Genomic DNA, 25709 nt, shown 5'->3' with positions numbered 1-25709 from the left:
CTCCTGGGTGCTGCAGCCCCGTCAAATTTGCCCAAATAGCCGCGTTTTTTATCATAACTTGTAAAATAGGCGCCTTCGTGAATTAATATATGGATCATCGGGAATTACTTTATGTTATAAAACATCGCCAAAAGATGTCAAAAACGTGTCATCAGGTCTTTAACATAATAAAACTATTGAATAAAAGTATAATGAGTAGCATGTTATCTGGATAATTTACACACACTAGTGCAACCCACAGTGTTTTTGGAATCTTTTAATAAACAAGCTCAAGTATGTCAAGGTAAACAATAAAGAAACTCAAACTAGAATTCATGTCTTTTTCACATGTAGAGATGCCACGATATTGCATTGTCTTTGCCAATACCGAAACCTTGAGCATCAGCCGATACAGACACCCATTTCATATTGTTTTCTTTAAAAACTACTAAGTTTTAAACTTTTTTTTAACGAGAACTTTAGTTATATTCTTTCACATAAAATAACTTGCATTATAAATTATAAATGTAATCAAATCAACCATAATAAGAGTGCTCTGAGAGCACAATATCCCCCGCTGGCAACTACATCTATGCTACAAGTGCTTAAAGGAAAAGGCAACTTTTGTACAAAACCAGGTGTGTAATAGGAGAAAAACATATACGTAATCAATTCCGTTAATTATTTCCATTATATATCGAACATGAAAAAATATTTTTAACTTTGAAATCATGAATTGACACAGAGGAGTCAAAGTTGAAGGAGGCAGCCATTTTGAGATTGTGGGCAACTATAAACCAATCAGAATCTTTCGTTAATGCGCCTCCCTCTGATCTGTGACGTCACTGGGCCCATGAAAACAGTGTTTACAAGCAGATCACTGTGATTAGGAGTCCCGGCGGGTGGCTTGTATTCGATTCGTTTATATCCCGACCTTGTCAGCTGTCAGATTTATGTTCATGGGCCCGGTAAGCTGGTAAATAATATATATATTTTTTTTCTTCTTTACCAAATTCTAACAGAAAACGAGAGCGCCCGAAAGGGAAAACCGAGCCGAGCCGCTTCACGCATGCGCAGTAGGCTTGGTAGGACAAATCCAAATAGGAGTCATTCAGGATTCAGCCATGTTTTTGCTCCGTGTTTTTACTCCAGGGTTTTTTCTAGAAAAATTTAGTACGAGGGCGCTCACCATGGCGAGGGAGCGAAGTGGGGGGGGGAGTTGGTGCCGGTTGTCCGTCCCCCGCCGTGCAAAGCCTTTGAAAAATGCTCCAATGGGACATTCTGAGGCTATCTGAGAGGGAAATTGTAACAAATTGTCTGTCAACATTGAAAAAGAAAGAAGTAATCTTCTTCTGCCCCGGACAGTCTTTGGCTTTCTTCCGTTTCGTGCCGCGGGATGACATCTTTAAATGCCCGAGTGTCAACAAAAACAACTCGCGAACTACTTCTGTCAAAAGCTCCCGCGCCGGTGGGTGAAAGGTCATTCAGTCTCGAGAAATCTCGCTCTACAAGTCAGCTGACCTTGTATGTAACCCATGTCAAATCTCGCGAGAGCAGCCGCGACAAGTAAACAACTAAACAACATGGCGCCTCAGTCTGGAAAACGCCAATTCGGATTGTTTTTGCACCGTCTGGCGGTGTATCTACTATGATTGGAATATTTTTGGAGCAATTATAACGTATTTGATGATCAGACACATTGTCACGTAGTGTTGCTGGGATGTTTTCACGGAGTCGGTAATGGGGCGCACGCCGAGAGTAAGAGGGCGCAGCGCCCCTGTTCCCCCGTTTAGACGAAAGTCTGTACTCAACCAAAGTTATACAGTATTATGAGCTTTAAGTTGCATAAATAAAACCATTTGGTGAAACTTTGAAGAAGCGATTGTACTGGTTTTTTACCTTATTACAATGAAGCACTGAAGAGTTCTTTTCAGTGGTGGGCCGCATGACGTCACGCAGTAGATCAATATGGCGGAACGCATCTTCGCTGAGCTCAGCGCAAGCCCATATTATTAAAAGTTAAAAGATACTGTTATGCGGTCTGTTCTTTCTCTATAAATTCCATGATCGATTACTTTATATATTTATCTATCCATTTGTGGTGATTTTGTACAAAAGTTGCCTTTTCCTTTAATACACCGTCATGAAATTGTCAAAGTCCAAGTTTGGTAATCAAGGGCCATAACTCTGGTGAAGTGTGACCGAACTGAACGAAATTTTAATACCGTATTTTCTGGACTATAGAGCGCACCTGTATCTAAGCCGCATCCACTCTATTTTAAAAAAAAAAATTTTAAAAAAGATATACAAGCCGCACCGGGCTATAAGCCGCAGATATCTATGTTGAAAAATTAGATATTTACTGCATGTACAGAACGATTTTGTACTGTAAATGTACATGTATGTACCTGAACAGATTCTTTCCGAACAGTGCCTTTTAACACGGCAGCAACTTTGCTGATTAAAACGGAACAGAACCAAGAGAAAATAACCGGTATTTATTTACCTTCATTTCTCCTGTGTTTGAAACCACAAGTCACTTTAATCATCTTCGCTGGATTTGAAAATAATTACCAGTTAGTAATTTGTCGTGCGTGTTCTATCTGCTAAAGATCTGCTAATTCTTCTTTGCATTGATTTTTCGTCTATCTTATTTTTGATTCTACTTCCGGTTAGAGCGCCCCTAGCGGTGGAAGAAAAATCCACAGAATAGCCGCACCTTTGTATAAGCCGCATGGTTCAAAACCTAGGAAAAAAGTAGCGGCTTATAGTCCAGAAAATACGGTATGCGCATTACCGACAGATAGCAAAGCCTTTTGCAAAGTTTTGGAAAATTCCTGCAAAAATAGTGAGAGGAGTTGATTTCAGAAGACGAGCACACTTTCATGAAATTGTCAAAGTACGAGGTTGTTAACCAAGGGCTGTAACTCTGGTAAAAATGTGACTGAACTTGAACGAAATTGCAATATGCGCATTACCGACATATAACAAAGAATCCTGTCAAGTTTCGTGAAATTCCTCCAAAAATCGTGAGAGTAGTTGATTTCAGAAGGTGAGTACCCTTCCTGGGACGGACGGACAGATGGATGGACGTCGCCACGACACAATCCCCCTTTGGGCCTTTCAGCCAGTGGGGGATAAAAAGGTCTCTTTATATCTATATTTTATTTCCAGATCCATTTGTTTTCCCAAAAAAATCTAATTCAAGGTTTCATTTGTTACAGGATCCAATATCCAGTATGTTTTCTCAGATATCTGATCAACCTTTTTTTTCCCCCCCCTCTGGTATTGGCTCATACCATTATTTTAATTTTCAAATAATTGTGTTCTCTTCAGCAGGATATGACTTCATTTTGAACATTCAAATGCATTATGTCCCATAGTTTTATTTTTCCATTTAAAGAACAACAACAATTATTAGGGAGAAATCCTGATTATGTTTCACAATTGATGCATGAAAGGCTTAATACATTTTTTTTTTTTTTTAAATCCCAATAAATCAGCTCACATCATTAAACAGTCATAGACCAGATTTTGTCATAGGCTGTTGCCATGTGTATACAAACTTAACTTGGTTAGACTTTGGCACAAGTAAGCCGAGTACAAGAGATCACTTCATACTCAAGAGCTCCTCATTTTTGTCCTCCTTTGTAAGCTCGCTGTTGATCATGGCCTTGTTCTGTGTCTAAAGTGTGTGGTGTTTGGCTTAAAATATATCTTTCTATAGGTGGATCCAAACTTCAGCCGTGTTTATTCTGAAGCCAGTCTGAGAGTTTGTCGGTAGTGTGTTATGTATTCACCCTGCTGTTTAATGGTCTGTAACCCATCTCTCCCTCCAGCTGTTCTGCAGAGAGTGTGCCCAGGATGGGTTGACAGTTGGGGTTAAACACCGAATAGGCGCTCAGCTCACCAGGCCTTCTCGCCACTGGACTCCGCAGACCTTCATAGAGCCAGTAAAACAAAGACAGGAGAAAGAAGGGCAGTCCAAAGTCCAGCTCAGAGAAGAGACCAAGCAACACAAGCCACAGTAACACCTTCAGTAAGGTCAGATTCGTAATAGCCAAACGCTGCACACCGAGCCAGCGGCCAACAGCGCTGTCCAGCAACCAGTCTCTGTTTTCCTGGGGAAAGAATTCATTCGTTACAGACATTAGATGATGAGACACGAAAACTAATGAAACCCAGATATCGACTGGGTCTCAAAAAAAAAAAAAAAATACTTGATGTTTAATAAGAAGTAATCAGTAGGACCTGCAATTCTTTGTTTGCATGTGACATCATAGCTAATTACGCATGAGGCTTTGAACCAGAAATGGGCCATGTTGGAGGATATACACTACCTCACACAGCGCACGTTTACTATAGAAGATACGGTATGCTCGAGAGGTTGTTACGCTCAAGAATTCCTTTTGTTTCTTCGCTATGATCTGTGTCTGGTAGAAGAGAGCAACTGGACCTGCCCGAAAAGTCTTGAAGCCGTTTCGCCTCTCATCCGAAAGGCATCCTCAGTTCTGTCTGTCTAATAGGGAGTATCAGGGAGGTCCAGTTGCTCTCTTCTACCAGCCACAGATTACTGTGTGCCTGGATAACTGAGTATCTTCACAGATGTTTCTAAGCACTTTGGGATGAGTTCCCTTCGACTGGTGCGGGAGTATGAGAGGACTTCCAGAAAACTGGCAGACATCTTAGCCAGAGAGGATCGTTCATTTTTGTCAACCTGGAACGACCATCACTGAACAGAGGTGGGTGTCTATGACATCTTTCAGCCACCTACAATGCAGCCATCAGCATTCTGATTCGGATTCTATGATGATCCATGAGAGGATAAATACTTGATACTCCCTATTAGACAGACAGAACTGAGGAGGCGAAACGTCTTCAAGACTTTTCGGGCAGGTCCAGTTGCTCTCTTCTACCAGCCACAGATTACTGTGTGCCTGGATGACTGAGTATCTTCACAGATATGTTTCTTCGCTATGCCGACTCTTTGTGCTGTAATTGGACACGGGCACAACTCTATTCGAGACAAGGGGACTTAAGTTCTTTAGAATTCCAGCAATTATAAATAATCAAGGAAAAAAAAAAAAAAGAGTTGTCCACGGAGCATAGACGTCACTGGCTGTCCAACATAAACCGAGCTGATCTCAGCGATGAGAAAGCAAAAACCAAACGAGTCTGCAGGGAACATTTTATCAATTGTAAGTGCTACAAAATAGTTATTAATGAAAGATTGCAATATATAAGAAATATTGGATCGCTTAATAGCCTGGTCGTGCAGAAACTCGCCGTGATAGAGCGTGATCCGACAATCAAAGGCTTGTACGATTATTTCATTTTAAAAAGAGCTGTATATAATTTTCGATGCTGCTGCTTTCATCTTGCTTTTTCTTTCCGTTAGGGAAACCAGCTGATCTCTACAATTTTATGGATCCAGACTGGACTCCAACTAGGGCTGTAACGATATGCGTATCGAAATCGCGATAAGCAGAACCACGATCCGTATCGCGATACAAGAAGGCAGAATCGCGGTACACCCTTTCAAACTTCTCCTCAGCCCAAAAACAGAGGCGCTTCCAAACTTCAATTTATGAATACTTTACTTTTTATTTAAATTACATTTTAAACTTACTTAAATTACTTTTATTTTTTATATCTATTAGTAAGTCGTTTTTTCGCCGACCTGCGACAATCTTCTGCGAGTCACGCAACGTCCACACTCGCCACTGGCAGAGCATTCATTTCTTTTAAGCGGTCGCCATTCTGGTTGCGACGCGGGGAGCGAATCTGTAAACAAGCAGCTCATTGGCTGGCTAGGTGTGCCACAAGCCAATCACAATCACTTGACCGGAAAGGCATGCAGTGTTGCCAGATTGGGCAGGTTTAGGTGCTTTTTGGCTGGTTTTGAACATATTTTGGGGTGGAAAACGTTAGCAATATCTGGCAACACTGAAGGCATGTCTGCTTGGGCGGAAGCCTTCTGCGGCAGTTACATTTTGACACGCGAGCAATGTTTCACCATAAAAATTCCGTAATTTCCATCTGTTTTCCGCGATCACAGAAAATCATTGGCCCTATGAGAGTGAGACAGTGAGAGAGCCCCCCCCCCAAAAAAATCTTAACGGATTTACACGATTTGGAAAAATGACTTTTTCAGAACCGAAAAAAACAGAGCTTCCGGCTCAACAGTATTATTTTGAGAAATAAAACAATCTTTGGATATACATTTGTTCATTTTTGCATACATATTACTCATTCTCTGCAGTGGTCTGAATTATTTGTTATTAAATAGTTAATGTAAGTAAGTAAATGTTAAGTCAAATTTACTACTTTAAAAAAACATTTTAAAAAAATCGTGGGCGTATCGAATCGTGGGTCAAAAATCGCGATACGAATCGAATCATGAGTTGGGTGTATCGTTACAGCCCTAGCTCCAACACAAAATACAGGCCACAACAAAATCAAAGATGGTTCTCCAGCGGTAGCTCGAAATGCGAGGCTTACAGAGTGCAGAAAGAAATGCAAAATTATTGAAGAATCTTCCCAAACGATCACAGAGTCAATTGAACAAGATTCATGTCAATCCCTGACCTCAAATACTGCAGCCTTGTCGCCCGGTGACTGCGCTTTTAGAACTAAATACGTTATATAGTGTGCTAGATACCCGTCTTTTGAAGCAGTCAAAATGATTGTAAGTGTATGTAATGCCTTGATGTAATGCCAGAGATGCCAACCTTTTGTGAAATCAATGTGTAGTGACATTTTGGAAATTGGTGCTTTTTTAGGGCCATTCTGAGTGAATACAGGTGACTAAAATGAACTGGGACATGTTGGTTTTGGGGGGAGAAAATTGTTGATTTTTTTTTTTTCCAATTATCTGAAAAATAAAACCAAACCGCAATCACTCATGATTTTCTCATGAGTGATACTCATAACTCACCACATTCACACAAAGTAAAGACTTCTCTGGTAATTGGTATACAATCAACTCTCAAACAGTGAATATTATTTTCTTAACTTTACTACACAAATGCAGATTACATACCATCAATATTTATAGATAACATACTGGAACACTCAATTAGCAAATACTCAAATAGTTTACTAAACAAATGCAGGTTACATGCCATCAATGTTTACAGAGAACATGCTGGAACTAGGGATTGACCGATATGTTTTTTCAGGGCCGATACCGATTATTATGGAATTGGGATGCCGATAACCGATATGTGCAACCGATAAATGTAAACATTATAATTCACATGAAATTAAACATAGCACACACTGACACAGACCTTCATATCCATGAAATGTATGTTTAATCAGGGTTTTTTCTAGAAAAATTTAGTATGAGGGCGCTCACCATGGCGAGGGAGCGAAGCGGGGGGGATGGTGCCGGTTGTCCCCCTCCGCCGTGCAAAGCCTCTGAAAAATGCTCCAATGGGACATTCTGAGGCTATCTGAGAGGGAAATTGTAACAAATTGTCTGTCAACATTGAAAAAGAAAGAAGTAATCTTCTTCTGCCCCGGACAGTCTTTGGCTTTCTTCCGTTTCGTGCCGCGGGATGACATCTTTAAATGCCCAAGTGTCAACAAAAACAACTCGCGAACTACTTCTGTCAAAAGCTCCCGCGCCGGTGGGTGAAAGGTCATTCAGTCTCGAGAAATCTCGCTCTACAAGTCAGCTGACCTTGTATGTAACCCATGTCAAATCTCGCGAGAGCAGCCGCGACAAGTAAACAACTAAACAACATGGCGCCTCAGTCTGGAAAACGCCAATTCGGATTGTTTTTGCACCGTCTGGCGGCGTATCTACTATGATTGGAATATTTTTGGAGCAATTATAACGTATTTGATGATCAGACACATTGTCACGTGGTGTTGCTGGGATGTTTTCACGGAGTCGGTAAGGGGGCGCACGCCGAGAGTAAGAGGGCGCAGCGCCCCTGTTCCCCCGTTTAGACGAAAGCCTGTTTAATTGTAAAATTGAACATGAAATTTTGTGCAGGGAGATGCCAGCAGCATTTGTACAATAAAGTCAAACATTAGTTAGAATAAAATGAGAAATAAAATAATAAAATAAATATTCACCAATAAAAAAATAAATCACTCCCTACTATATTACAGCTCACCATTTTCAGTGGAAAATAAATGAAAATACACTCTGGATTCTTTTACACTAAGAACTAAGTAAGACTTACCAACTTCAAGTAGTTTTTAAATAACAAATCAAGTGTAGGGAGCTGCCTGCAGCATTTTTTAAAAAATAAAATCAAACATAAAGTCGGCTATCACTCCCTATTATGTAACAACAGTATTACACAGCCTACTAGCACCATATCACACCTGGCTTGTTTAAATGTTCAAATAGCGCTTTATAAAGTTACCTAACATATACAAGTGCAATGCGCTTTCTGAGCACGAGTCACGTCATTCACAGCATTCAGCTACGCGTGTTAATTGGCTATATCTCTTGTGCCAAACAAATCAGATGTTGTGGTGGGTGGGACCGTGTTCTTGAACTCAGAGAGGTGAGTGCAGGAAAGGACGTGCAGTGACAGTCGCGTTAGGAACGAAATGGCTGCAAAAAGGCATGTTACCGGCATATCGGTGGAAATTATGGCCGATACCGATAACCCTAAAAATGCAGAATATCGGCCAGGCCGATTATCGGTCGACCCCTAGCTGGAACACTCAATTAGCAATACTCAAATAGTTGTACTGGAACATGTCTATTTCCTTTTTATTTCCATGATTAATGTCAAGTCACTTTGATTACTTTTAATCTCATCAATATCAAGTCAGATTACTTATTCAGCTCTGATTAATTTACTTCAGAAGATGACTGTTTCAGTTCCAACAGTGTTTCGTTTCTTTTTGCGAATATATCGTGAAATGTTCATTGCATATTCGGAACATGGTGTTTTGGGTGGATGACAACCCTGATTTCATGTTTTGAGCGACAGTTTGCGAGGTTACAACGCCCCGACAGCTCCTCAATACCTAGTGACATGGGCTGCTCGACATTCCATCGCGGCATCGATAATTAATTCGCGCATGCGCAGAACGCTTGTCAACAAAGATGGCGGCGCCCATCAAAGCATACTTTGACCATAAATACAGTCAAAATATTGAATTATCAAGCGATAATTGGCCTCAAATGTACCGAACACCAGCAAAATATCATGAACCCTTATAGATTCACGCGTTTCGAACCGCATCCATGCTAAAATCGTATGAATCCCATATAAACTGAATAGACGGTCGTAGCCTCGTAGTGCTACTGTCAAAAACGTAGTGACTACACACAAATCGTAGTGATTGGCATCTCTGTAATGCTTTAAAATGAATATACATCATTAGTAACGACCAAAATGAATTAATAAAGCAGGGGGGAAATAATATTAATTATTTGTTATTTTATCATCAAGCGCAAAACTATCAATAAATCGTGGCATCCGGATCCCGGAAAAAGGCAGCCTTGCCTCAGGGCTAATCTCGCATGACGTCACGCGTGGAACCCCGGTCATTTCGGTTCATCTGACTCCGTGCTTGTTTAATCACTGAAATTGGATATTGTTGGAATCTTACAAAAATAACAATGGGAAAGCGCTGCGCTGTGTTTGGATGTTCAAATCCATATACAACAGGACATCTCTCATTATCTCTAGCCGCTTTATCCTGTTCTACAGGGTTGCAGGCGAGCTGGAGCCTATCCCAGCTGACTACGGGCGAAAGGCGGGGTACACCCTGGACAAGTCGCCAGGTCATCACAGGGCTGACACATAGACACAGACAACCATTCACACTCACATTCACACCTACGGTCAATTTAGGCCCACTTTACACGGGGACAGTCTGAAACAAAAACGGAAAAGTCCGTTTTCATTCTCACTTTTTTCCACGTCTACACGACCGTTTTCAAGGAGGAAATCTGCGTCTATACGGTGACGCATAAATGTGTGGAATTCAATTGGATGTGCATGCCAGGCGGCTAGGTGGTGCTGTGAAAGACCTCTGCTATGTCTGCACGCATGCGCAACGTCTTCCGTCTTGTCTGATCTGCACATCTGCGCCGCGAAAACTTTGACTACTCTGGCTATGGTAAGTAAGAAAGTAAGTAAAAAAGTAAGAGCGTACTATACCCGCCTCTGTTCATTAACGGTATATGTGCAGATTCGGTATAGATGTTCGAAGGACTCCTGGACGTTTATTAAAGCTGCCAGAGCAGCTTGAAGGTCCGTTGGATCGATGTAATCAGACATGCTCTTACTTTTTTACTTACTTTCTTACTTCCCGGGCTGGCATGTACAGTACATGACATAATTATGTATGACGTAAACGCGTACCCGACGTGAGCGGATCCGAGCAGAGTTTCGCGTATTGGGTAGTTTAGACAGATATGCAACGGGGGCTGTTTTTAACTTATCCACTCTGGAAGGCGTTTTCAATTTTTTCCGTTTTTCAGCCTCGGAAACGCCGTCCCCGTGTAGACAAAAGGCACTTCCGATAAAATATTTAGTCGTTTTTAACCCGACAGCGTCCTCGTGTAAACGGGCCCTTAAGGCCAATTTATACTGACAACCCAGTCCTCGCAGACAGTGTCTGCGAAGCCTTCCCCCCTTCGCAGACGCTCTGCGATCACCCTACGCGCACCTCCCAAAAATTGTGACCACCGCAGACAGCGTCGCAGACAAGAGGGCTCTGATTGGTCCACTCTACATCCGCTGTACACGCACTTCCGCTTCCTTACTTTCCCGATTTGGTTTGTTTTCACGACCGCCATTTTTAAAAACCCGAGCGAAGACGGAGCAGCACGAAGAGCGGTTGATCAAGGAAGTGAGGAAGTACGTACATCTATACGACTCCAGTTCTAGTCATTATAAGTAACCGGAGGATAAACACTCCACTAACCACACCCACCAACTACTCCTAGCGATTTCGCGACTTCGTGCCCCCTTTCGTTGTGGTGGTGAATAACATCGCGCACGCCTATTACTCCCCGCTCAACGATAAATTACAACTGTCTGCGAAAAGCTATCTGCGAAAGCCTTGTCGCAGAAGCATGCAGAGGCCTTTAGAGTCACCAGTTAACCTAACCTGCATGTCTTTGGACTGTGGGGGAAACCGGAGCACCCGGAGGAAACCCACGCGGACACGGGGAGAACATGCAAACTCCACACAGAAAGGCCATCGCCGGCCACGGGGCTCGAACCCGGACCTTCTTGCTGTGAGGAGACAGCGCTAACCACTACACCACCGTGCCGCCTACAACAGGACATTCAGTTCACAAATTTCCGAGAAATGACACTAATCTAAAGCGACAGTGGGTGAGGTTTATGCAAACGAAGCAGGCAGATTTCGTGTCGCCTACGAATAATAAATCTGATTCATCGAGTGTTCATCACCACCAGAATGACCACATGGGAATTATTGGAGCAAAAAGAAACCCATTCATTTAATAAACGGCATTTGATCTGACATCTGGACAGTTTGTCGATTCTCCCATTATCTCACGCGCGCACACACAGAGCGCACCAGACACAGGATTATGAGCAACATTTACACGCTCGCGACATCTGATCCCATCATATCTGATGCACTTTAACAGGAAGAAAAATGTGTGCGCAATCATTAATTATTAATTGAAACGTGTTAAATGCTCTCAGATTGCAATACTCTATTTGTTTTTAGTTTTGTTCAGGAAAACATGATGAAAGGTAACCACCACGTTCTGCACATCTCTCTTTTTCTCTCTATCTCTCCATGCTACTTGCTACAGAGGAAGACTGTTGTGAACTGGCGGTTTCTTGTCTTGGGGCACCAAATTCCTAGGGGTGCACATTGCTGAGGACCTCTCCTGGTCCAACAACACCGCATCGCTGGCCAAGAAGGCTCAAACTCGCCTCTACTTCCTCCGCAAACTGAGGAATGCACGAGTCCCACCCCGCATCATGTGCTCTTTCTACAGGGGCACCATTGAGAGTGTCCTCACTGGCTGCATCACTGCGTGGTACGGAGGCTGCAGCGCCTCCTGCCGGAAGACTCTGCAATGCATAGTGAACACGGCCAGCAAGATCATCGGTACCCCTCAGCCTTCCCTTACGGACGTCTATCACTCCCGTCTTGCCTGCAGAGCCATCAGCATCGCTCGTGACACCTCCCACCCTTCACACTCACTCTTCAACCGCCTGCCCTCAGGGAAAAGCTACCGGAGCCTCCGGGCCCGTTCCACAAGACTGCTGAACAGCTTCATCCACCAGGCTATCAGGACATCCTTAAAAAAAAAAATCCGTTTCCTGTCCACCGGGTGAGCAAAAAAATTTTCAGTCGGGAGGGAGGGATTTTTATATATATATATATATATATATATATATATATATGGATGGATAAGAAATCGCAATGCTGTTTGCTTTTTCTTTCAGTACTTTATTACAAAAGCAGACACATTTAATAAAATGACAGTTTAATCAACTGAAACTTGTACAAAAACTTTAAGTTAGCATTTTAAATGCTGACTGCAACATTTGCAAAACTTTTACAAAGGTACTTAAAATGTCCGACACACGGACTTTTTGTAGTTCTAAATCGAGCGTTAGGCCTAGTTCAGATGAAATTACACTATTAAAATGATCACTGAATGATTTTGTTTTTCTGAATCTTTACTATTTTGTTGTTCGCTAGAATACCATTTTGCGATTTCACTAGGGCTGTAACGATACACCCAACTCACGATTCGATTCGTATCGCGATTTTTGACCCACGATTCGATACGCCCACGATTTTTTTAAAAATTGTTTTTTTTAAGTAGTAAATTTGACTTATTAACATTTACTTACTTACATTAACTATTTAATAACAAATAATTCAGACCACTGCAGAGAATGAGTAATATGTATGCAAAAATGAACAAATGTATATCCAAAGATTGTTTTATTTCTCAAAATAATACTGTTGAGCCGGAAGCTCTGTTTTTTTCGGTTCTGAAAAAGTCATTTTTCCAAATCGTGTAAATCCGTTAAGATTTTTTGGGGGGTGGCTCTCTCACTGTCTCACTCTCATAGGGCCAATGATTTTCTGTGATCGCGGAAAACAGATGGAAATTACGGAATTTTTATGGTGAAACATTGCTCGCGTGTCAAAATGTAACTGCCGCAGAAGGCTTCCGCCCAAGCAGACATGCCTTCAGTGTTGCCAGATATTGCTAACGTTTTCCACCCCAAAATATGTTCAAAACCAGCCAAAAAGCACCTAAACCTGCCCAATCTGGCAACACTGCATGCCTTTCCGGTCAAGTGATTGTGATTGGCTTGTGGCACACCTAGCTAGCCAATGAGCTGCTTGTTTACAGATTCGCTCCCTGCGTCGCAACCAGAATGGCGACCGCTTAAAAGAAATGAATGCTCTGCCAGTGGCGAGTGTGGACGTTGCGTGACTCGCAGAAGATTGTCGCAGGTCGGCGAAAAAACGACTTACTAATAGATATAAAAAAATAAAAGTAATTTAAGTAAGTTTAAAATGTAATTTAAATAAAAAGTAAAGTATTCATAAATTGAAGTTTGGAAGCGCCTCTGTTTTTGGGCTGAGGAGAAGTTTGAAAGGGTGTACCGCGATTCTGCCTTCTTGTATCGCGATACGGATCGTGGCTCTGCGTATCGCGATTTCAATTTCGATACGCATATCGTTACAGCCCTAGATTTCACACTTAAGCAAATGTTTGAAAACTCCGGATCTCCTTCCTTCATGGTGGCTGCCATTTTTTTGTGCCGCACGGCGTATGCGCAGAGCTGATTCAGTTCTATATTCTGTGCGGAATGCAGGGCTTTCCACAAGCGCCGGCTGCCGGCCATACAGCCGACTACACAATTAAATCCAGCCGGCTACTTTAATGACTATTTTTGTAGCCCACAGGCTCTAAATATTAATTTTCGATTTTAATAAAATTAAATGTTTATCTAACGGACTGACAATAATGTCAAACTGAACCGCACTCATTTAAGTTGTGATTCGCGCTGTTTGTACCGATAATAACCACAAATTCCCCGCCGACTTCGTTGATCAAGGGAGAGTAAAGGCCAATTTATGCTGACAACCCAGTCCCCGCACATGGCGTTGCAGACAGCGTCTGCGTAGCCTCCCCACCTTCGCAGACGCTCTGCACGCACCTCCCAAAAATTGTGACCACCGCAGAAGCCTCGCAGACAGCGTCGCAGACAAGAGGGCTCTGATTGGTCCACTCTACATCCGCTGTACACGCACTTCCGCTTCCCTACTTTCCCGGTTTGGTTTGTTTTCACGACCGCCATTTTTAAAAACACGAGTGAAGATGGAGCAGCACGAAGAGCGGTTGATCGAGGAAGTGAGGAAGCACGGACATCTATACGACTCCAGTTCTAGTCATTATAAGCAACCGGAGGATAAACACTCCACTAACCACACCCACCAACTACTCCTAGCGATTTCGTGACTTCGCGCCCCCTTGCGTTGTGGCGGTGAATAACATCGCGCACGCCTATTACTCCCTGCTCAACGATAAATTACAACTGTCTGCGAAAAGCTATCTGCGAAAGCCTTGTCGCAAGAGCATGCAGAGGCCCTAACTCATCCGCGGCCCCGACATGCGGTGTGTGCGTGAGCACTCAGTGGAGGCAGTAGTGTGTCGGGGCTGTCGGAGGCGACATTGGAGGGAACAGAAGCAGAGATGACGCTTATTTTGTCTCCGGTAAACCAGTCTTCTCTCGTTCAATTACGTGCTGGCATCAAAAGACACCGTTGGTTGTAAATGAAACCAAACTGAGTGGTTGGAGTGTATTTTCATACACAAATGGAGAAATGTTGGCTGAGTGTGTAATTGTGTAGCCCCACTGCAGACCGCTGTCGTTGTTAATTCATAGCATGCTCAGCTGCGTGAATGTGTCATGCACCGAAAATAAGAGATTTACAAGCCAGGAACGCCTCATGATGCAATACGCAAGAAAAGAAAGAAGATTTACTGCCATTTTACTTTGTGTTTGAGTAAAGTGAATAAATAAATGGTCTGTGGAAAATACATTTAATCCTGGGAACTGCATGCACAGGAGTTTATTTTGTGTTTACTCCCCCCCCCCCCCCCGGCTGGCTACTTATTTGTCATGGCTGGCTAGTATGAGCCTTAGTGGAAAGCCCTGGGAATGCGGAAATGTCAAGTTTGATTTTAGATTTACGAACCTGAAAAAAATGTCGAAAAACCGGCGTTAAAAAAAAAAAAAATTCAACCGCACAAACGGCACTCACCCGGCCGGTGGACCGGAAACAGAACATTTTTTAATAATGGCCTCAGGATGCTGAACTCTGTCCACTACCTACCCCCTACCCCTGGTCTGTAACACATTCATTCACACAAGAGACTCTCTTTCATCCGTTTGCACATCGCACTACAATCATCTGCATTACTGCTATATCTGATGCTATTGCTCATTTGCACTACTGTTCATATACACCTCATAAGCTGCTCTTCTAGCACCTTCTCCGTTACAGATATTGTACTGTATTTGACAAGACTGAAGTACTTGTACTCGGACCACATACAGCTAGAAGTAAGTTTTCTGATTACACAGTAACTCTGGATGGCCTTTCTGTTTCTTCACGTGCAGCAGTAAAAGACCTCGGAGTGATTATTGACCCCAGTCTTTCATTCGAAACTCACATTGATAACATTACCCGGATAGCTTTCTTTCATCTCAGAAACATTGCCAAGATTAATTTAATGTCACTACATGACGCGGAAAAACTAGTTCATGCTTTCGTTACCTCCAGGTTGGATTATTGTAATGCCTTACTGTCTGGATGTTCCAATAAGTGCATAAACAAGCTCCAGTTAGTTCAAAATGCAGCAGCAAGAGTCCTTACTAGAACTAGAAAATATGACCACATCACGCCTGTCTTATCCACACTGCATTGGCTCCCAATCAAATTTCGTATTGATTATAAAATACTACTGTTGACCTTTAAAGCACTGAATGGTCTCGCACCACAGTACCTGAGTGAACTTCTGATCCTCTATGACCCGCCACGCCTACTTGGATCAAAAGGTGCAGGCTATCTGCTGGTACCTCATATAGTGAAGGCTACATCAGGGGGCGGAGCCTTTTCTTACAAAGCCCCACAGTTATGGAACAGCCTTCCAAGTAATGTTCGGGAATCAGACACAGTCTCGGCGTTTACATCTAGGCTGAAAACATATCTGTTTAGTAGGGCTGTAACGATATACGTATCGAAATCGCGATACGCAGAGCCACGATCCGTATCGCGATACTAGAAGGCAGAATCGCGGTACACCCTTTCAAACTTCTCCTCAGCCCAAAAACAGAGGCGCTTCCAAACTTCAATTTATGAATACTTTACTTTTTATTTAAATTACATTTTAAACTTACTTAAATTACTTTTATTTTTTTATATCTATTAGTAAGTCGTTTTTTCGCCGACCTGCGACAATCTTCTGCGAGTCACGCAACGTCCACACTCGCCACTGGCAGAGCATTCATTTCTTTTAAGCGGTCGCCATTCTGGTTGCGACGCGGGGAGCGAATCTGTAAACAAGCAGCTCATTGGCTGGCTAGGTGTGCCACAAGCCAATCACAATCACTTGACCGGAAAGGCATGCAGTGTTGCCAGATTGGGCAGGTTTAGGTGCTTTTTGGCTGGTTTTGAACATATTTTGGGGTGGAAAACGTTAGCAATATCTGGCAACACTGAAGGCATGTCTGCTTGGGCGGAAGCCTTCTGCAGCAGTTACATTTTGACACGCGAGCAATGTTTCACCATAAAAATTCCGTAATTTCCATCTGTTTTCCGCGATCACAGAAAATCATTGGCCCTATTAGAGTGAGACAGTGAGAAAGCCCCCCCCCAAAAAAAAATCTTAACGGATTTACACGATTTGGAAAAATGACTTTTTCAGAACCGAAAAAACAGAGCTTCCGGCTCAACAGTATTATTTTGAGAAATAAAACAATCTTTGGATATACATTTGTTCATTTTTGCATACATATTACTCATTCTCTGCAGTGGTCTGAATTATTTGTTATTAAATAGTTAATGTAAGTAAGTAAATGTTAATAAGTCAAATTTACTACTTTAAAAAAACATTTAAAAAAAAAATCGTGGGCGTATCGAATCGTGGGTCAAAAATCGCGATACGAATTGAATCGTGAGTTGGGTGTATCGTTACAGCCCTACTGTTTAGTCAAGCCTTGTGTTAATGGTGTTTATGAGCACTGCAAAAAATGATCTCTTGTTGAGAGAAAATATCTTTAATATGGGTGAATTTATCTGTTATGTCTTATTAGAAGTTTACTAAAACTCAAATGTAAGATTATTTAGCTTACTTTGAGACGCTTTTACTAATTTCAAGCCTTAAATTTTCTTATTCTATTGGCAGATAATTTTGCTTCTTTCTAGAATCGAATGCTTAAAATGAGCAAAATTATCTGCCAATAGAATAAGAAAATTGAAGGCTTGAAATTAGTAAAAGCGTCTCAAAGTAAGCTAAATAATCTTACATTTGAGTTCTAGTAAACTTCTAATAAGAAATAATAGATAAATTCACCCATATTAAAGATATTTTCTCTCAACAAGAGATCATTTTTTGCAGTGAGGTAAAGGTGTAGATCTGGAGGGTCCTCAGACTTATGCCGCTTTTCCACTACCAACGCGGCTGAGTTGGGCTGAGCCGTGCCGTGCTGAGTCGGGCTGAGTGGGGCTGTTGGAGTTGCATTTCAACTACAACCGCGCTGAACCGTGCTGGCTGGAAGTGGGTGGACACATTGGGTGGAGTTAGCGAAAGTGGGTGGACGTCAGGTGATGTTGTTAAGCAGCGCAAACAGTGACATCAGTGATCTTTTAAGCGGTAGTCTCACGACCCGGATAGTAAACAATAAACATGGAGTCGTTAGTGTTGCTGGTCTTGGTGCTGTGGCTTGTTGTCACCGACAACGCGGTCAGATACTGGCAAGAGCGTGTAGATGAGGCGAGGCGCATAAGGCTTCAGAAATTCTCGTAATTCTTCTTCTTCCGGGTTTGCGGTGTTTACAGATCCCAGCGTGCTCGCGGGGCGTGTGTGGGCATGTGAGGACACTCCTCCTCACCAATCAGTGCACAGGGGAGTGTCTGCTCACGCCCCCAACCTCACTCGGCTCGCTTTGGCTCGCTTCAGCCCCACTCCAAAACGGTGCGAGTTTTAGGGGCTAAGCAGGGCTGAAGCGAGCCGAGTCGTGCTGGTTTTTGGTAGTCGAAACGCGAGCCGTGTCGGGCTGAAGTGAGCTGAAGCGAGCTGAAAAAGGGTAGTGGAAAAGGGCCAATAGAGTGTTTTGGTAAACTGGGATGTATGGATGCTGTCAGTCCCCACTCGCTTGCTCACTCAAGTTTATTGACGGTGTAGTGGCTGCTGCTTTATGTCCCGGGGCTCCCTCATGCCTGTGTTACCTTCTGGCTCTCTCCTTTTAGTTATGCTGTCATAGTTAGTCAGGGTTTCCCCAGGTTTGACCACCATAAATTTAAGACTTTAAGACCTTTTTAAGACCACTTAAATGAGAATTAAGACCTACATCGCACCCATTATGCGGTCGTAGAACACCAGATCAAATTCCCAATAATGACAAATGTTTCAAGTAAAAATAATTTTATTATAAAAGTGATATGAGTGATTCCACGCTTATGGGTACTGAAATGGGGACATGAACTTATTTTTAAAAATTCACCTAAAACCATTTCTTTTTTTTACCATCAGGTCACAAAACATGTAATCTTTAATGAATGATATGTTAAAAGATAACTTTAATTTTCTGAGATGTAATAAAAACATATTTATATGCCAAAGTCAGAACGTAACAGAAGTGTTGTGGACATATATATTCTCAATTTTAACAATGTAGAATTACTTTTTGAAACATAGGAAGGTGATGTTTTAGCAAATATAATTAATAAACATGTGTAGTAGAATAAACATACACATTCTTTCAATAAGATTAACATGGTATATAGCTAGATTGTAATTAATTTGTAACAGACGCGAGACAGACAATCGTAACAGAAGTAATGGAACAGACATCATTTTGGAACTCATACGCTTGACTTTGGCATATAAATATGTTATTACATCTCAGAAAATTAAAGTTAGCTTTTAACATATTCATTAAAGATTACATGTTTTGTGACCTGATGGTAAAAAAAGAAATGGTTTTAGGTGAATAAGTTCATGTCCCCATTTCAGTACCCATAAGCGTGGAATCACTCATATACTTAAAAGTCATTATGCGCATTGCTTGTCGAATCTTCACATTCAAGACAAGCAACACCGAATTTGATGTAAGACGTTTTGTTTTTTCCACAGGAGAATGTTGTAGCGACTTCCGAGTCTGGGAACATAGCTTTAAAGGAACAGTCCACCGTACTTCCATAATGAAATATGCTCTTATCTGAATTGAGACGAGCTGCTCCGTACCTGTCCGAGCTTTGCGCGACCTCCCAGTCAGTCAGACGCAGTCAGACGCGCTGTCACTCCTGTTAGCCATGTAGCTAGGCTCAGCATGGCCAACGGTATTTTTTGGGGCTGTAGTTAGATGCGACCAAACTCTTCCGCGTTTTTCCTGTTTACATAGGTTTATATGACCAGTGACATGAAACAAGTTCAGTTACACAAATTGAAACGTAGCGATTTTCTATGCTATGGAAAGTCCGCACTATAATGACAGGCGTACTAACACCTTCTGCACGCTTCGGCAGCGCATTGATACGGAGCTCAGATATCAATGCGCTGTCGAAGCGCGCAGAAGGTGTTAGTCAGTGGCTAGTTAGTCAGTGGTTAGTCAGAAGGATGTCAATGGCTGTGACAAGACGTGTTATGCTCTGCAATAAAAAAAATAAAAAAAAACACTGGTACAAAGCAAGCCCATTCACTTTTTTATGCTAAGAGAATTACAATGTTTTTTCATGTGACAAAAATGTGCGATTAAATTGCGATTAATCGTGAGTTAACTATGACAGTCGCGACATTAATCGCGATTAAATATTTGAATCGCTTGACAGCACTAAAATATATATATATATATATATATATATATATATATATATATATAAAAATAAAATTGCTTACCTCTTTTCACGTCAAAAGAAGGAGGAAAGTTTTGCTTGTTTTGACATGGCGAATTATTAACACAAGGGAAAATACTCGTAATTCGCAACTAAAAAGACTGCAGCTACACTGGCAGCTTGAACATGCTTTCTAGAGTGATTGTGTTGCGCTTACGCAGAACGGTGTCAGTCCTGCGCGCATTAGCTCATGCACCTGAAGGCGCGCCTTGGGCACGCGCGCCTAACGAGCTCCGGCACGCGCGCCGTTAACAAAGAACACCTGTCTTTAATCAATGAACTATGTTTGGGCTATTTAAGGGCCGCGCCCATGCAAGGATGATGCGAAGTATTACGCCACGTCTAGGAACGCGAAAAATCCGAAAATTAAATTTCTCCGTTCGGAAAACTGGAGATTTTCAAGAGTTTTGTCAAATATCCGGACTTCTGGGTCATTAGCGGAAAAAATCCGGAGGAAAATCTAAAAATCCGGAACACTTTCATGACTAGTCTATGTGTCAGCCCTGTGATGACCTGGCGACTTGTCCAGGGTGTACCCCGCCTTTCACCCGTAGTCAGCTGGGATAGGCTCCAGCTTGCCTGCGACCCTGTAGAACAGGATAAAGCGGCTAGAGATAATGAGATGAGATGAAATATAAATATACAGTGTGCACAGAATGACCGTATGAGTGTGCAGATATTTCACAGTTGATCTTAAGCCTAGGTCACAACCGGACGTACGATTTTTTGGCCGTGCGATTTTTGGCGTTTCCCCAATCGCTGCGTTTTTTTTGTTCGTGGAGTAAGACGCACGTTGGCCGTAAGTTTGTCTTGCAACCTGAAAAAACCGTAAGCGCCCGTAGAGTTTGTTTGACATGACGAACCTCTGCGGCCAGTCTACGGCTCGAAAATCAGCACGTCACACGCGCGCCCTCCGTGCGTTTCTTGCACGTAGACCAGCCGTAGGAGCACGTACGGCCGGTTGTGACCTAGGCTTTACTGATATTCAAGTCCGGTTTTAGCTGTTCATCACAGAGACAGCCCAAGGGGAAAAAAAAAAGTTCTTGTGTCTGGTTGGTTTTGCGTAGTGTTCCGTAGCGTCTCCCACAGGGGAGAAGTTTAAACAATTTGTGACCAGGGTGTGACAGGTCTGCAGAGATGTTACCTGTCCGTTTCCTGACTCTGGACAGGTAATTGATAGAGCAATATCAACAGTTCAAAACCTCTTTAATTGTATAAACCTCAAATGGTTTGCAATTAATTGAGATCCACTGTTTTTATCATTTCAACCACACATCAGACCCTCGTCCAATTGAAAATGTCATTCATGCACTTTTCTCCTCCATGAGAATTTTGAAAAGTTAGCAAGTATGAAATGACCATTTAGACTTCAAAATAGATTTGAGAAATGACTACAAGCTTCTAAATGTAATTCTCTTGGAAGGACCATCCAGTAAGTTAAAATGAGTTGAATAAGTTATATGTTATGGTTTGGAACACTGTTTACAGACACTATATTGTTTGATTGTATGTCTTCCAACATGGCGGCGGTCAATGACGCAAGCAGTTTTGGTCACGTGGTTGCAAACAAGGAATAATAAAAGACTAGGTTCAGTGCTACCTTACGGAGTGTATTAATATGTAAAGGAAACCGGTAAATGCTTGCCTTTTGTACATTTATTTTTGACTCCGTGGACTCGGTCGCATCTCTCGGAGCTGTGTGTCTCTCAGAGCAACAACTTTCAGGTTGGTTTTCGGTTTTTGTTACTTGCTTCTCGACTTTCCTTCGGGCTCTGAACTCTGCTAACTTATGTTCCATGTTTAAACATTTAAAAAAAATCCAAATAAAAGAAACACGGTTTTCAAACTATTTAGAAAGTTAGATTTTCTACCAAAAATTACCTGCGTCGACTAATCCTAGTGCGAAAGTAAATAGTTCTGTTTTACATGTTGCACACGGACGTTTCTGATGGTCGCACCGGTTAGTGTAACACCCGGAAGTGCCGTGTGTTTTTATCACTGAGTTCTATATAAAATCTGCAGAGTGAAGCCATCTGGCCGCCATCTTACCACTCGCATCGCGTGTACTTGTATGTATTAAACAGTCGTATCCGAGCAAATGTGCCCCAAGAAAAGGCTTATCTCTTCTTCTTCTTTGGTTTTTTGGCGGATCGCGTCTCTTTGGTGCATACCGCCACCTACTGTACAGGAGTGTGTAAAGGGCTATCTGCAGTTTAAGAGGGAAAAAAAAGGATCCTAGATCCTTTCAATTAAACCTGTATCATTAAGAAAAATAAATAGGGATTTGATCCTATCTCTCTGCATTCCTTCTTCCTTAAGGATGTTTTCTATTCCATTATCAGCCTCTCTTTCTCTCCATTGCTGTTTGTATTGTGTATTTATTGCAATTCAATAAAACATGAACTACATCCTCTAGAACTTGACATTTCACTACATAAACCATTACTCATCCCTATTAACTGTAGAGTGCCATTAAGACCTGTGTGACCCAATCTTGGTCTACTATATACCACCTCTTCCTTTCTGTTGAGACCTGATATTATCCTTTTCCCCCAAACATTTTCCTGGATCTCATGATAATGCTTTGCATTGAAGTCTACCTTCCATTCATTTTGCCATTTAAGTTGAACTTCTGTTTTTATTTTAGATTTAGCTTCTCCCTTCCCCACTGAAATATTAATTCCTATATATGTTCTTTTTCCAGCATTTTCTTAGCAATTTTGTCAGCCACTTCATTTCCTTTAATCCCAACATGGGCTAGAACCCAACAAAACTGAACTAATAATCCAAGGTTCATAAGATTCAATAAAACATGTCTTGCCTCTATTACCAAATCCTCTCTTATTGAGTTTCCTGTTTCAAAGCTGAGTAAAACTGCCAATGAATCAGTGCATCTGACCGATCTTAGTGGTTTGACTTCTTCAGTCCATCTCAGAGCAGTTATTAATCCCGGTAATTCTATAGAACATCTCATCTCATTATCTCTAGCCGCTTTATCCTGTTCTATAGGGTCGCAGGCAAGCTGGAGCCTATCCCAGCTAACTATGGGCGAAAGGCGGAGTACGCCCTGGACAAGTCGCCAGGTCATCACAGGGCTGACACATAGACACAGACAACCATTCACACTCACATTCACACCTACGCTCAATTTAGAGTCACCAGTTAACCTAACCTGCATGTCTTTGGACTGTGGGGGAAACCGGAGCACCCGGAGGAAACCCACGCGGACACGGGGAGAACATGCAAACTCCGCACAGAAAGGCCCACAGGGCTCGAACCCGGACCTTCTTGCTGTGAGGCGACAGCGCTAACCACTACACCACCGTGCCGCCTGCCCCAAGAAAAGTATCTCCTGGTTTTTGTTTGTTTGTTTTTGGTTTTCCTCCCTTTCATTACCTCTTATTTTCTCAACTTTACCCACATTCCTTACATATCTTCATAGCGCTCCCCTTCACTGTTATTGTTTTTTTTTCCTTTTCCAGTCCATTTTAGAAAGAAAGCACAACTTTATTCATCACACACTTGTGAAATTCCTCTCTGCACTTAACTCATCTGAAGCAGTGAACACACACGTACCCAGAGCAGTGGGCAGCCATGCTACCAGTGCCCGGGGAGCAGTTGGGAGTTAGGTGCCTCGCTCAAGGGCACCTCAGCCCAAGGCCGTACCATATTAACCTAACCACATGTCTTTGGACTGTGGGGGGAACCTGGAGCACCCGGAGGAAACCCACGCAGAACATGCAAACTCCACACAAAAAGGCCCCTGCTGGGCTCAAACCCAGAACCTTCTTGCTGTGAGGCAAGCGTGCTAACCACTACACCACAGTGCCACCCCATCACATCTGTAAAGGTTTTCAGTCATCCAGGTCATAGTAAGGCTGGAGAACACTTCCTTTCTATTTAGGACAGTTGTTGAAACAGGATTATTTTCTCATGTTATTTGCCATTTTCACTTCATTCTTAGTCAGGTCTTAACAGTATTTATTGGTCACATAATTCACTCTTGGCGGCACGGTGGTGTAGTGGTTAGCGCTGTCGCCTCACAGCAAGAAGGTCTGGGTTCGAGCCCCGTGGCCGGCGAGGGCCTTTCTGTGCGGAGTTTGCATGTTCTCCCCGTGTCCGCGTGGGTTTCCTCCGGGTGCTCCGGTTTCCCCCACAGTCCAAAGACATGCAGGTTAGGTTAACTGGTGACTCTAAATTGAGCGTAGGTGTGAATGTGAGTGTGAATGGTTGTCTGTGTCTATGTGTCAGCCCTGTGATGACCTGGCGACTTGTCCAGGGTGTACCCCGCCTTTCACCCGTAGTCAGCTGGGATAGGCTCCAGCTTGCCTGCGACCCTGTAGAACAGGATAAAGCGGCTAGAGATAATGAGATGAGAGAATTCACCCTCACAATATTCATGCAGGCTTGCGACCAATCTTCTTCTTTTGGCTGCTCCCGATTAGGGGTCGCCACAGCGGATTCTTTTTAATCCGTATGTTAGATTTGGCACAGTTTTACGCCGGATGCCCTTCCTGACGCAACCCTCTCCAATTTATGCGGGCTTGGGACCGGCACCAAGAGTACACTTATGCACCCCAGTATATTTTATTTATAGAAATAAATTTATTTCTATAAATAAAAATAAATGTATTTTTATTAAATAAATAAAAACAAATACAAATTTATTTGAGTAATAAATACAAATAAATTAGTATTTATTAATAATTAGTATTAGTTAATACTGTTTAATTAACATTATTTATTAATTAATAAATACTGTTAAGACCTGACTGTGAGAATGAAGTGAAAATGGCAAATAACATGAGAAAATAATCCTGTCCTAAATAGAAAGGAAGTGTTCCACAGAAGAAATATATGAAAGAGACACTGTATAAGAAAAAAATGTAAATAATCTCTGTTGAAATGATTATAGAGTGGCAGCTACAATTATCGACACCCTTAACAATCTTTTGGCCATCACAAAAGTAGAAAAGACTTTCAATACATAAATTGTGCATGAATAATTACTCAAACTTCCACTGGAAAAAAGTGAGTTAATTCCCAATTACTTGGCGTATCCACAATGGTTTTTATCACTGAGCTCTCTGTAAAATCTGGAGAGCTCATAGCCTCTTCCCCCTGGAGAGACAAGTGAAGCCACCTGGGTGCCATATTACCACTCCCATCGCGTGTATTTGGCGTATGTGTTAAACCATGGTATCCAATCAAATTTGCCCCAAGGAAAGTATCTCCTGACCTTTTTTGCCCTTTCATTACCTCCTCTTATTTTCTCAAATTTACACCCATTCTTTGCATATCTCTATAGCGCTCCCCTTCACTGTCCCCCCGTGCAGTCTCTGATCATCTCATTATCTCTAGCCGCTTTATCCTGTTCTACAGGGTCGCAGGCAAGCTGGAGCCTATCCCAGCTGACTCCGGGCGAAAGGCGGGGTACACCCTGGACAAGTCACCAGGTCATCACAGGGCTGACACATAGACACAGACAACCATTCACACTCGCATTCACACCTACGCTCAATTTAGAGTCACCAGTTAACCTAACCTGCATGTCTTTGGACTGTGGGGGAAACCAGAGCACCTGGAGGAAACCCACGCAGACACGG

At 42.3% G+C, this 25709-nt stretch overlaps 1 protein-coding gene across 1 annotated transcript; it reads right to left on the bottom strand.

The window, feature by feature from the left end:
- Positions 1-241: 241 nt before the first annotated feature.
- saysd1 (SAYSVFN motif domain containing 1) lies at positions 242-22056 on the bottom strand. The gene is made up of 2 exons (XM_060917903.1): positions 21749-22056; positions 242-4100 (listed from the first exon to the last, which is right to left on the bottom strand). Exons 1-2 carry the CDS (start codon positions 21899-21901, stop codon positions 3768-3770), a joined length of 486 nt encoding a protein of 161 aa, XP_060773886.1. The 5' UTR covers positions 21902-22056; the 3' UTR covers positions 242-3767.
- Between the last annotated feature and the right edge of the window lie 3653 nt (positions 22057-25709).

Source organism: Neoarius graeffei, chromosome 3 (genome assembly GCF_027579695.1).
Source record: "Neoarius graeffei isolate fNeoGra1 chromosome 3, fNeoGra1.pri, whole genome shotgun sequence".
Lineage (NCBI taxonomy): Eukaryota > Metazoa > Chordata > Actinopteri > Siluriformes > Ariidae > Neoarius > Neoarius graeffei.
Note: the sequence above shows the minus strand (reverse complement) of the source record. Positions and strands in the feature narration are given on the sequence as shown.